General features: G+C 31.9%; 2 protein-coding genes and 1 long non-coding RNA gene across 4 annotated transcripts; 2 read left to right on the top strand and 1 right to left on the bottom strand.

The window, feature by feature from the left end:
• The first annotated feature begins 2500 nt into the window (after positions 1–2500).
• Positions 2501–4821, top strand: LOC110810065 (tRNA dimethylallyltransferase). 2 transcript variants are annotated; one of them, XM_088213575.1, is made up of 7 exons: positions 2504–2729; positions 2805–2931; positions 3017–3060; positions 3140–3250; positions 3978–4070; positions 4174–4280; positions 4474–4821. In XM_088213575.1, the coding sequence occupies exons 1-7, from the start codon at positions 2644–2646 to the stop codon at positions 4623–4625; spliced, it is 720 nt and encodes a 239-aa protein (XP_088069701.1). In that variant the 5' UTR covers positions 2504–2643; the 3' UTR covers positions 4626–4821. The 2 variants fall into 2 exon arrangements, with proteins under 2 accessions (XP_088069702.1, XP_088069701.1); XM_088213576.1 differs by lacking the exon at positions 4174–4280 and having other exon boundaries at positions 2501–2729; positions 4474–4670.
• A 1266-nt stretch (positions 4822–6087) lies between these two features.
• On the bottom strand, positions 6088–7912 carry CRN (Protein kinase superfamily protein). The gene is made up of 2 exons (XM_022036117.2): positions 6659–7912; positions 6088–6589 (listed from the first exon to the last, which is right to left on the bottom strand). The coding sequence occupies exons 1-2, from the start codon at positions 7504–7506 to the stop codon at positions 6280–6282; spliced, it is 1158 nt and encodes a 385-aa protein (XP_021891809.1). The 5' UTR covers positions 7507–7912; the 3' UTR covers positions 6088–6279.
• A 1016-nt stretch (positions 7913–8928) lies between these two features.
• On the top strand, positions 8929–11901 carry LOC110810075 (uncharacterized). Its single transcript, XR_002538933.2, has 3 exons — positions 8929–9056; positions 11083–11147; positions 11770–11901. It is a non-coding gene; the product is annotated as an uncharacterized LOC110810075 (long non-coding RNA).
• The last annotated feature ends 1521 nt before the right edge of the window (positions 11902–13422 follow it).

Raw genomic sequence — 13422 nt, 5'->3', positions numbered from 1 at the left:
GGTGCACGTGTGGGCGTCCTTGCCTGCATGTAGGCCCCCAGATCTCTGCTACGAAAGGTTGTCTATCTCCAATTTTTCTATGGAGTATAAGATCGTTCTGACTGCCTCATCATGGGACCGAGGAACATTAGTGGGTGTGTGGGGTAGGTATCCTATACGTGCATTGCAACGCATGAGTATCCCACAGGTACCCAAACCCATACTATATTTAGGCCTTTGTCTTGGGTTGGGCTTTTCGGGCCAAGTTGTTCCTTAGCAATGAGGTCTGTTACCTTTCGCATTTCTGGCACCTTCTGGTGTCGTTCCCTCCTAGGCCGAGAATTGTGCCTGATGGATTAGGCCTCGCTAGTTGATACTTGGTCGGGAACAGAGTAGCTTGGAGTATCACTGTTTTACAATTGCTTTCTCTCATTTCCCAGAATTTCAGCTACACTTGTCTGCTTCTTACACCCCTCTGGTTTAGGTGTTTTACCAGCAAGGATCGCATCACACACTGGCTTAAAAAAGGAGGTAAAATTGTGGAACAAAGACTAATGTAATAGAAGGATATGCTAGCAAAAGACGCCATATGGGAAAACATGGTTGATCTCATTGCTCAATTTCCCAACCTTGAGAACAAAGTCGCTCAAAAAGGGGGGGAGTGATGTTAGGATCCAAATATCCAAACGGGTACCCACAAGGAACCCAAAGTACCAGGATTGAAGTAGGTGACCAAGTCAACTGCACGTGTAGCCTTCAGTTCCTTCATCCCTACAGAACCGGTCAACAATATTCCTACTCAGCTCTCTCCACAATCGAAGTGTCCACTCATCCCTTATCTTTTATTTCAATTTCATGTTCGTAGACATAGGAATTTATCTTTATCTTGTAACTCATTTTATGTGTATTTAAGAACTTTCAGATATTGAAAAAGATAGTGAATAACAATCTCAAATTTCTGGTTTAGTTTCTCACTTAAGCAGAAAAGCTATTTTTCTTTTTAATCCTTGCTTTGATTGGGACCTAACAGAAAACAATTAAGAATACAAACTCATCAAATTCAATAACTTCCTTTACCATGTTGATGAATAATTCTAAAGCATCCTTTTGTCTTCCAGCTACAGTGTAACCCTGGTATTCTTGTCCAAGCTAAAACTTTCTTGTGACTCATCTGATCAAAAACAAGCTCAGCACTCTCTATCCATCCACATTTCATGTATATGTTTGAGACTGTTATCTTAATAGAAGAATTGGTACATAAACCAGCTTTTATGACATGTGAATGCATCTACTTGCCAACTTCTGAAACAGAAGAACTTAACAAAAAAAATTCAACATGCAGATATAGATAGATGAATTTGGTTTAGTTCATAACTAAAATATAAGTGAAAAGAACCCAAAAGCTTTATTAAGAATACCCATATCTGCATAAGCGATATAACTATAACCCATGAGAGCAAATTCCTGGACACCATTTCATCGAATAGCTTCTGTGCATTTGGTAAACTTCTACATACACAATACATTTGCAGAAGGCAAATTGTCAAGAAACACTAATGGTTCCATTACCATTTGTCACAACTGATAATGTATGAATTTCTCATATGATAATGATTTTAATTTTTTACAAGCATCGAGGAGGCATCCATACGAATTTAGCTAATAAAAACACTGATATTGTCTATTTCTTTGAGAAATTTAGAAGTCTCTTTGAGCTTCTCTTGCTTAGATAAAGAGACCAAATGCAAATTCTCAGTCTGACATTGTTGATTTTGTAGAATTTTCATGAGAGAATGATAGCACTTGAGGGAGACCCATGAAGAGATTTGTGTAAATTCTGCATAAGCTTTTAATGAAATTTTATCATTCGTAACTACTTTGGAATTGCAAAGTTGACAAGCAATACGGCAATCATTCCAACAAAATTCAACGCAACTTTGAAGCCTAAGAATTACAAAACGAATATAAGGTAAAATTACAACCATGATATTACTTGTAGAATTAAACATTGAGTATCACACTGATAAAATTACAGTACTTTGAACTTTGATATTCAAGTTTATCCATGAAAAAACTACTCCACTAGAACCTACTTTCTTGTTACACTACAAATAACTCTAAAGAAATTTTTTAAGTGCGTTTATTAATTAGAAAAAAAATGATATTGATTAAAAAGAATGACAAGTACAAGAATATAACAATGATGGTCTCTAAGTACATTTATTAATTACGTGTTTATCACTTATTTTTTTAAGTAAAAAATGCATACATTGATAATGCACCAATTATAATATAACACCAAGAACCTTTAAATGAGGATATACAAATGAGTATAATTTAATTCAAACTCTAAACTTCTGGTAAAAGAAAAAATGTATTAATTATTAAGTTAAACAGTAATTTATTACATGTGTATTACTATTTAATCTCATTACTAGGTGCTAAATTTTCTCTAAATTATGTATCAAGCTAGCAATAAAAAGGAGGTATGCTTGTTTTTTAAATATTTTAATGGTCATCCATTTGTCTAAACTAATGAATTAACAAATAAAAAATGAAATGGAAACTGAAGCTTATACTCACAACCAACAAAATAGAACAACTTCACACTTTCAGCTCTCACGCCGCCTTCTTCCTCTTGCAGTGAGAAATCGGTGAAAACAAATGGTGGAGAGGTTCTTCTTTGTCAACCAAATTCAAAGCGATGACCCATTACACAACATAATGCTTCTTTCCGGTCCTCCTTCCTGGTATTTCTCTCTCTCTCTCTCTCTCTCTCTCTCTCTCTCTCCTTCAATCAATTACCCCTAAATACACGATTCTAGTGGCAAGACCTCTTTGCTCTTCCAGTTCGCATTCAACTGCGCACTACACTACACCGCCGCCGATTCTCATGTAGTCTTCATCTGTCACCGCCGGAAGCTAGAAACCAAACCTCCATATCTCTCTCAGGTTCCTATCTATACTTGTCTCTAAACATTTTGTATATCTACATGTCTTAATTTGGTTTTATTTTCGGCCTTACCCCTAATTTCAGGGCATTGATGCATCCTGTGATGTCTTCGATCGCATTCAAATGAAGTAAGGTTACTTTTACTTTGTGGAAATCATAACAGAGAAAGATAATTTGAGTAATTACTCTTATCAATTTGCTTTTTAGGTATGTGGATGATGATGAAGGGATCAAGAAATACTTCGCTGCATTTCATATTCATAGCACGTTTCCTGCTGCGGTTATCGTTGATGACTTTGGGGACTTTTTCCAAGAAAGGTATTTCATCTTACTATAGTATGTGAATAAATAATAGTAATTGGAGAACCCTCTTGCTAGCTGTTTTGATATAAGAAAACTTGTTGGATCTCCTTCTTCTGTCGTTCTAGAGAATTGAATTAGCATCACGGAGGAGTTTACAAGCAGCATAATTTTGCCAGTGTTAAATTTTAATTTTATGAAATAAAAATTGGAATTAAAAACAAATAACATAGAAATTTAAAAGACAATAGCATTTTAATTCTGCATAAATTTTATTGCCAGTGCAATATAGTTATCTTTTTGTTATTCCTTTTTAATTTACAAATTTATGATTGTGAAATTGAATATATATAAACGTTATATTCAGATTTGAAGTTATGGTTTAATTATAGGTGTTAAATTATTTTTTCTTGGTAAAAATTTAAATATTTATTAATAAAGTGATATATAAACACCGATCATGACATAACATAATAGAATACGAAGACACATTAGGTACTAAATTTACTAAAATCATGAAAGTGAATAAGAATTGAACAGGGTTTAAGTAACAATAATATTTACTACTCATTATTATTTTTTTTTTCTTATTGAAAAATTAAGATCACAAGTTTCATTATAAAAATTTAAATTTGAAGTTAAAGAGACGCATCTACTGTTCGGCAGATGGAAAACTCGCCTTCCCATGAGCCATTATATATAGTAAATCTAACAGTATGATTATTTAATCTCTCAAAATTACTAGGAGCTGTCAAGAGAAATATGATAATCCTCGGGGAAGAGACCTGGCAATGGTTAGGACCCTGGCCTTATGTCAAAATGCCATCTTGCATGCAAAGTAAGCAAGCTCTTCTATTACTGTTGTTATTATTATTCATAAGGTAAGCAAAGTTTAATCTAGTTTAAGAATTACTTCAAGTGCTAATCTAATGTTTCTTCAGTATGAAAAGATCTTGCAAGCTTCTCTTATCTGATACACATCATGGAGACTCCCCAAGACTTCTCTTTATTTATAAGAGATGGATTCCAACCATTTTTATAGTCAAAGGTCTATTTTCCTGTTTTCTTTTTTTAAACAAAATTTTTTTCTTGGTTAGTTTATATTTAAGTACATCAATCTGAGACATCTTCGGTGAAAAAGATGAATGCATGCTTAAAGTTTCAAGATCTACTTGTAGTAATTAATTTCCGTTGTGTCTCTGGATTGCTCATTCTGGTTTGGTTGTTTGGTTGTACCGCAGGTGATGAGCGTGGATCATTTCAGTTGAGAACTTCCCATAGGTCTCACAGAAGTAGCAGCTCAGTGGAGAAGAGGATGGCCAAGTTTTCCATCGCTTTTCAATACCTAGTTTTGGAAGGGATCTTTGAGGAAGGTGAAGAGTCATGTTCATAAGTATAGCGTTGGATTTAGTTGTTCAAAAGTTAAGTTAGTTTTTCATATATCTGCCAAAACTAACTACGTTGGAGACAAAAATGATGAAATAGAAATGGAGATAGAGAGAGTGATGAAAAAAGTAGAGACTTAAATGAGTCAAAATTCAAAAACTAAATTGGTAATTAAGTAATGTTGATAAATTTGGCACTATAAATTAATGTATATTTTAGAGTAGGACAAAAGGCCATGTAACTCTAACCCAACAAAACAATTATGACATCAAACAAGATTAACTAATTAATTTACACCTAAAATAAAATTTTAAAGTTTTTTTACTATTTATTTTTATTCAATTTAATTTATACTCATAAATATATATATATATATATATATATCAACCATAAAGCCAAAAGAACAAGTACAAATAATAAATATATGTGTAACTACAATAGCCCATATATAAATTGATCCAAAATAAAATAATCTTTTGTTACATAATTTATCATTTAATCAATTCCTTCCATTTATTGTAGGGCATTATAAGAAATATTTTAATATGATCCTTTTTTAGTTTGAGATTTTAAATTTGAAATATTTTTCCAGAAACTTGCTACCTCGGGTTTCAAATGTTAATCACACATTCACCATGTCGTGCTTATGAATTTTTACTCTTTAGTGATAAATATCATGCATTTTGATAATATTATATATATATATATATATATATATATCAATAATAACACAATTAACTTGTTAACTAACGATTATACATTCAATACAAAAATGTCCAACTTAAATCCCCAAGAGAATATATAGGTCCAAACAAAGGATAGTTAAAAAAAAAAAAAAAAATTGAAATGTAAAAGGTGCAGAGGAATGAGATATTTGGCAGTTGACAGCTGTAATGAGGTTGATTTGCTCCCCATATATTTTTGAAATAAAGCTTTTTTGGAGCTTATGTTATGGGCATGTCAAACATGCCCTTTGGCACCACATGCTTTTTCATGCTCCCTATACACACCCAAATTATACGTATCATCATCATCATCATCATCAACTTCTGTCAACAAAGACAAATTCTATTTATTGCTTTTAAAACTCTTTCATTCCACCCAGCTCATTTACCTACTATGCTTGCTCTCAACACTAAATAATCTGTTAGCTTAACCTTAACCCAAATGTATATATATGTATAATTATACAAAACCAAAGCTTATATATGTCAGTGGAATTCCCAGAAAACTTATGGGATTCATTATTTGTCACACCTTACATTTTTCTCTTAGCCTTTGATATGTTTAATGCATCAAATCCTACACTTTAATCAACTTTATCCAAACTCTTCCTTACAAAAGAGATGGAGGATGGTAACAGATGATTTGGTTTTTAATAATTTTTTTTTAAAAAAAAAAACAAGAAAAGAAAGATAACAGCCAAGAAACACAATAATGCAGATTGTGACCCACAAGACAAAATGAAATCAGATCAAATGGTCCACCTCTTCTCTTGACCAACCAGAGTCTTTCACTAATTTCATTAGTCGTATACACCTAGTCCTAATTCATAGCTCCTTACTATTTTCTTTTTGAATTTCCAGCACAAACCCAGTTAGGAGAGAAGAAAAAGAAATGAAATTTTCCAAAATCTGTAGTTGTTTTTACTTACACCTCAATCAAAAACTGTGTAACTGTGTTAACATTGGTACAAGCTCATCGCTGGAAGGTCTATCGGCCGACAAATCTGATAAGCACACAACAGCAATTCTGACTGCCATCAGCATCTCGTCTTCCTCCACTTCTTCCCCAACAATGGTTTTGTCCAGTGCTTCTCGTGCGTCTCCTGCTTGTTGCAAATGTCTAAGCCACCTTCCAAAGCTTCCACCATGACCTGTTTCCCCGAAGAAAGGATCATTTGGATCTTTACCAGTCAAAAGAACACCCAAAATCATCCCAAAGCTGAAGATATCACTTTTATCCGTGTACCTGTGGAACCCATCTCAGCATTTTCCCAACAATGAATTTGCTAGAACAAGGAATTAATGATTTTAATACCTGTGATTCTGGAAACATTCAGGAGCAGTGTAAGCACTGTTTAGTGTATCAAAATTAGGCATGAGTTTAGCCAAAGAGCAATCCGTCAGTCTAGGCTCAAACTCTGAATCCAACATCACGTTTGTTGGCTTCAAATTACAGTGAAGAATCTGAGGAACACAAGAGAAGTGAAGATAATGAAGACCCTTTATTATCCCCACAGCAACCCTCAACCTAACTTCCCAGCCAAGATGCAACTCAGTCTCTCTAACCCTCTTCATGGTATCTTCAAGACTCCCTGTAATCACATAATCATACACAAGACATAATCTGTCAGGCTCCCGAACATAAGCCCTTAAGCTCATCACATTTCTGTGCTTCAAACTTGCAAGAACCTCCAGCTCCTGCTGTATCCGTCTCTTGGCCGACTTGCTCTGTGTCTCCATGTCAAAGGGTTCCAGCTTCTTGACTGCAATCGCCAATCCATTGTCAACGACTGCGCTGTAGTATTTTCCATTGGGGCTGGATAGTAGCAACTGGTTGTGGGTTGAGAGAGCTGATTGGAGGGTTTTAGGGCTGATTTTTGGGGAAAATATGACAGGACCTTTGAGGATTGGGGTTCTGTTCATGTACCCAATAAGGCAACGGACTAGGAATCCGAAGAGAAAAGCTCCAACTAACCCAGTTAAAACCCCTAAAACCACACTAATGATTACCCTTTGCAAAACATTCTTGAGTCGTGCCGGCGGCAATGGCGGGTCCGCAGAAAGATGCCGGAGAGTCCTTTGATGGCAGTTGGCATAAGTATGGGGAAAACAGAGAATGAAGAGGAAAAGCAAGAAGAGAATGTATCTTCCTCTTCTCTCCATTGAACAATGAAAACCCCAGAAAAAAAAAAACAAAAAAATGAGCTCCTCAGAGGATTTAAGAAAGGTTCAAGTTTTTCCGATTGGAAAAAAGAGAGAGGTAAGATTTTTTGAAGGGAAATCCCAGATGAGAGAAAAGGGTTTTCCAGTTGGGTATAAAATAGAGAAAAAAAGATGAAATTTCAAGTAGAAATCTTAGAAAGAAAAACGCAAAGAATCATTTCGCCGCACCAGTAAAACTCTCCCCTTATATACAGAATCATCAACAAACTGAAAACCCAGAAATTATGGGATTCAAAAAAAACTCAAAATCAAGAAATCCTATTAATTACCCAAGAAACAACAAATAATTGTTTCCGAAACACACACTCCCTCTGTGTATATGAAAATAAATGAACAGGAAAAGAAAGACAGGAATGAATGTGTGACATATGTGACTCTTCTTCCCGCCTTTCAGAGTAGTCCCAGGAGGGTTGTGGGGTCCAGGGACACGTAGGCAGTGAAGTCGCTATCACGAGGCCGAAAGCGAAACATCGAACAGTGTGAGACAAGGAAAAATCGTGTCCGTTGATTATGGGGGTGAAGAGATATGGACCATCGGATGAGAACCACGGGAATTTGTGCTTCATTATACAAGTGCACGGCGTCTTATCGTGGGATTAATAAAGTTCTTTGCTTTTTTCTCTTTTTAATCTCCGAATAATTTACTTTTTCTTTTTCTTTCTAATTTTTAATTACCGATAAAGAATTTAATAATTGGTGTCTTTAAATAGGGATATGAGAATTATAAGGGCTAATTTGGTCATTTTACTTGCTATTTAAAAGATATATGAGATAAATTTGTGGGTTATGCAAAAGTACAAAGTAAATATTAGTATAGTTGGTGCTTTTGCTGTTAATAGGTGTTTTACATAGCTTGAAACTTTTTTATAAATTTTAAAAGTGTTTTAAAATAATTAACTAAATAAAATATTTTTTAATTAAAATTTATTTAGTATTTAATAGAAATAATTAGAAAAAATACTGTCATTTTAATCAAATAAAATTACGTATTTAGTTAAAATAGTTTTTGACAGTAAAATTATAAAAAGAGAATAAGAAGATAATAAACTAAAAACAAAAATTATGTGTTTAGGTTAAAATAGCAGTAAACACAGAGCCAATTTAGAAATGTTAATAAAAAAGAGAAACTTAATTTAATTATTATTTATACATTATATTATATTTTTATATAATATGTAATTAATATATATTACAGCTAGAAATATGTTTTACATACATAATATTATATATATAACAGTATACTATATATATACATATATCAATATTTGTTTGTATGCAACAACAACAAAAAAAAGAAATAAAAAAAGAAGAAAATAAAATAAAAGGAAATAAAAATAAAATAAAAAAAATAAAGAAAACCCTAAGGGGTAGAAGAAAGGGGCGGAGAATAAAAGAGGAAGATGTAGAAGAAGAAGAAGAAAAAGAGGAGAGTGCCACTGGCACGCAGAAGGGAGCGCCACAAAACATCGTCACTTGCCGGACGTTCGGAGGTAAGATCGGCGTAGTTCCAACCACCGATCCCCTGTTTTGTCTTCATGTATATATATTTGTATATGTATATGTATATATATAAATGTATGTGCAGTTATAGATATGCATATATGCAGTATATATAAATATAAATATATGTGTGTGATTTAATGCTGCATAAACATATATATACAGCAGATGTGTACGCATTTTATATATATGTGCAGTGTTTATTTTTGCATCTCTATGTGTGTATTTGTAGATAAGTACATATGTTGTGTGTGTATATATATGCGTATTAGTGTAGTTATATATATGTATACATTAGGTATGTGTGTGCATCTTATATATATAAAAATATATATGCAGTGTATTGTATTTGTGTCCATATATACGCACATATATGTTTGTGTATTTGTAAATATGTATATATATGCACGAAATATATATACATGTGTGTGTTGGTGTAGATGTATGTAAACACAGTGGGTATAGGTGCGTGTTTATATGTGTATATATATACATACGGTGTTCATGTACGTGTAGCCTTGTATATATATATATACACACACATGTATAAATGTGAGTCTACATGTGTGTGTGTGCGTATATATATCTATATATATATATATCTTAGTGTATGTAAAAATATAGTAAATAAAATTTAGATTTTGGGACTTTGTAAAAAGAAATGTTGTAGGCAAGTTCTAAAAAGGTTTAGGAAAGTAATGTTAAGCAAAAATTACATTGAGAACAAATTAATGGGTGAAATTAGACTAATAGTAGTTGGATAAAAGAAAAATGTAAAGTCAAGTGAAGTTGGATCCTGATGCTGAAAGACTAAAACTTTCTACACAGGTTTGAGGAATTAGTTTAGAATATAAAATTTGTGAGAATTGATCAGTTTACGGAGTTTAGTTCAACCCTGTAAAATAATAAGAATTTGATCAGTTTTCATTTGAGACTCTATTTTTTTATAAAAATTTTGGTTATTGAATTTAAAATGATTATTTAGAATTTTATATATTATTTTTAAATTATGTCTTGGTTTATATATATATATATATATGAAAAATTTACATAAACGAATGTGGACTATATGTGAACGACTTTATGTAATTGTGTATGTAAATTGATATGGATACAAATATGTAGTGTGTTATGCACATATATGCGTAGTTAAATGTGAAATTTTCTTTTAAAAACTAAGATTTCAAGAATATTTGGGTTTCTGAAGTTGGAATATGAAATAGAAGTAATATTTAAAGAGGAAACAACTTATCAGTTATCATGGGAGAGAGTGTACGAATTTGGTATATAGGGTGAACCCTGTCGTGAATGTGTCCTCAGTCGTACAGAGCTGATAAGTCTCATATCAGAGGAGATTGGGAGTTAGTTTAATTACACTCATACCGAACGAGATATTAAGACGATTTATAATTGTAAAACTCGTTATCGAACGAGGTATGGAGATGGCCGATGAATTATAAAAAATGTATTTTATATGTGACAATATGTAACAGAAATAAAAATTGTAAGTAATCATAGTTTTGGTGAAATGGTAAAAAATTCAAAGTTTCACATTTATTAACATGTGTGTTGACTGTGTTTCTCACTGTGATTTTAACGATATCTTATGATATGTATGGATAACTGTGTGAACTGATAATATTATTTTTTCTGAAAATAAAAACTATCTGAATACGTACCTAACATAGTTGATAGTGTTTGTGAACGAAATGAAATTATCTGAATATAAATCCACTATAATCTGATGATATTTATGAATGAGGATAATATGTACAATATCTAAATATGAACACGTTTAGAATATATAATAAAAAGTATGAGGTTTTTTATTATTTTTTAAGCTTATATTTAACGATAATGATGATGAGTATGATTGTCGGATTTTGGTTTAAATAAAATGTACATATGTTTTATAAATCTAATGTGATCGATGAATGCATGTCTTGTTTATGGGCACTGCCTCTTTTCTTACTGAGCACATAAAGCTCACCTCAATTCACATCTCCCTCATTGCAGATTAGCTTAGATCAGGAGCATGTTTAAAGTTGAAAGAAAACTCTGGATGAAATTTTAGAGACTTTGTGAGTATAGCTTTATAAAATAGATTTAATTACATTATAACAATATAATGTAAAGAGTTTTGGTGAGTCTCATGATTTATTATTTCGTACAAGGGATATATGATTGAATTTTAAATTTTAGAACATTGTTGCACATATTTATCAGGTTATATGCATGGGTTAGTGCTCATTTTTATTTAGAGAAAGTGAATTATTATAGTTGGTATCAGAGTCGCGTTTCTCGAAACCATCCGTTATATCATGAGGGTTAAGATTCTTGTGAGGAAATTAGGTAATATGAATCTTAAGAGAGGTTTTATTAAATCTGGGAATCAAAAGCTTTTAGCTTCACTATGAATTGGAGAAAGTGAACGAAGCAACTTCCACCGAAAAATTGATATAATAGAAGCAGGAGAACAAAATATGAAAGTAAAGTGTTAGTTTATTCTAGGATTCATCTCTCTTAATTCCCTTAATGAGCTATAACCTAAGTTTTAACATTAAGAAGCTTTCATGCAGGCAAGAATCTGACGGGAATGATTATGTTCCCCTTTATTTTTCCTTTCTACTCTAATTTTTCGTATGCATTATGCTTAAATTGTTTTACAAATATATGTGTATATATTTTTATCATTGTATGCAGTGATGGATGAAAGGGAGAGACAAAGCAAAGAAACATATGAGAGGTTAACAATCGACTAGTATATATATATAAGTGAATATGTATGTCATGTGATCTTATAAATAGCTATTGATATATGTAAACCTGTGGTATGTATATATAAACCTATATGTATGTTATACAATTTTTTTGGATTCATACATAAATATATATGAATCGGTGTACAAATACGTGTGCATGTGAATATATATATAGATATATGCAAATCTATATGTATATAAATGTGTGTATGTGTGGATAAATGTGTGTATGTATAACTATGTGTTGTGTATTTGTGTATTTGTGTACATGTATATAAAATCTATTGAGTGGAAATGAGGCTTTAAATTTACCGAAAAAGGGAAGTAGATTAATTAAGTAATAGAATTATAATGAGAATAAAAGTCAAGGGAAATTTAGGCAAGGGAATAAGTATGTGAAACCAAATAAAATTTTCTTATTGAATAATAATTAGAGTTTTATGAATAGTAATGAATTGAGGAGTTCTGATTATTATATAATTAAGGAAACAATCGCAGGAAGAAGTAAAACGAGTCAGGAAAGATGAAGAGCATAGGTGAAATAATGAATAAAACTAAAAAAATGAAATAGACTTATAAGAAAAGTTTAACTAAGTAAAATTAAACCATCTTATAGAAATAGTAAATAATTAAAGGAATCATTCTTAAATGAAAGAAAATAAGACAATAATAAAAATTTGAATAGTGTTAATACGGAGACTGAACCTATATTCTCGAAGTTTGATTTTTCTATAGTTTAAAAAAAATAACATCCTCATATTTCCTTACACGTATTTTTTCATTTAGTAAACTTTATTTTTTTTTTACTTAAAATATATAAAATTCATATAGATGATTAGTGGAGCTATATACCATAGGAAAGTATGTATGTTTGTATGTACGAATGTATATAGTTAAGGATTTGTGTATACGTAATTGCATGTCTATGTTTGTAGAATTAAATATGTGGATGTGGTTATATGTGTGCATATATGATTACGTGTGAATGGTTGGGTATGAGTTGTATGTGGTTGTGTTTGCATATGTGTAAGCAAATGAATGAATCATATATATATACATATATATATACGCTGTGTATGCACGTTGTGCCTCCATGTGTATATGCCTGCATATCGGTATGTATATGTATGTGCGATATAGGTTTAAATAAACTGCATATATTTAATATAAATGCACAATTTGTGTATCACTATGAGTATGCATATGTATGAATGATGCTTAAGCATGTGTGTCTAGTATACAAGTGTGCAACAAAGTCTAAGCATGCGACAAATAGTAAAAAAAAAAAAGACATGAATAACATTAAATTTTATAGAATCATTTTTATTAAAAATCACCGTTGCTCCTAAGTAAATTCCCATAGATAAAAGAAAATACTTTTAGGACTCATTCTCACAACAAACCATTTTAACAAGACAAATTTTCCAAGCATATATTACCATAGTAGTGCAACGGAAGCATGATGAACTATAACCACCACACCTTGAAGACTTTTTCTTTTGAACCAATAAGGAGAGATTAAGGATATGATAAACACGTGACTCGTAACTTAAGATCATACTAGAGAGTGACCACTTGAAAATTTTAGGAACTC

Source organism: Carica papaya, chromosome 2, assembly GCF_054855325.1.
Source record: "Carica papaya isolate Zhongbai chromosome 2, ASM5485532v1, whole genome shotgun sequence".
NCBI lineage: Eukaryota > Viridiplantae > Streptophyta > Magnoliopsida > Brassicales > Caricaceae > Carica > Carica papaya.
Note: the sequence above shows the minus strand (reverse complement) of the source record. Positions and strands in the feature narration are given on the sequence as shown.

Bases quoted from the DNA above. Each gene is read 5' to 3' on its own strand.
- LOC110810065 (XM_088213575.1), top strand. From the start codon at position 2,644: ATGGTGGAGAGGTTCTTCTTTGTCAACCAAATTCAAAGCGATGACCCA. The intron at 3,251-3,977 runs GTATTTCATCTT...CAAAATTACTAG, and splicing joins GGGGACTTTTTCCAAGAAAG to GAGCTGTCAAGAGAAATATG. The intron at 4,071-4,173 runs GTAAGCAAGCTC...ATGTTTCTTCAG, and splicing joins AATGCCATCTTGCATGCAAA to TATGAAAAGATCTTGCAAGC.
- CRN (XM_022036117.2), bottom strand. From the start codon at position 7,506: ATGGAGAGAAGAGGAAGATACATTCTCTTCTTGCTTTTCCTCTTCATT. The intron at 6,590-6,658 runs GTATTAAAATCA...TGGGTTCCACAG, and splicing joins GAATGTTTCCAGAATCACAG to GTACACGGATAAAAGTGATA.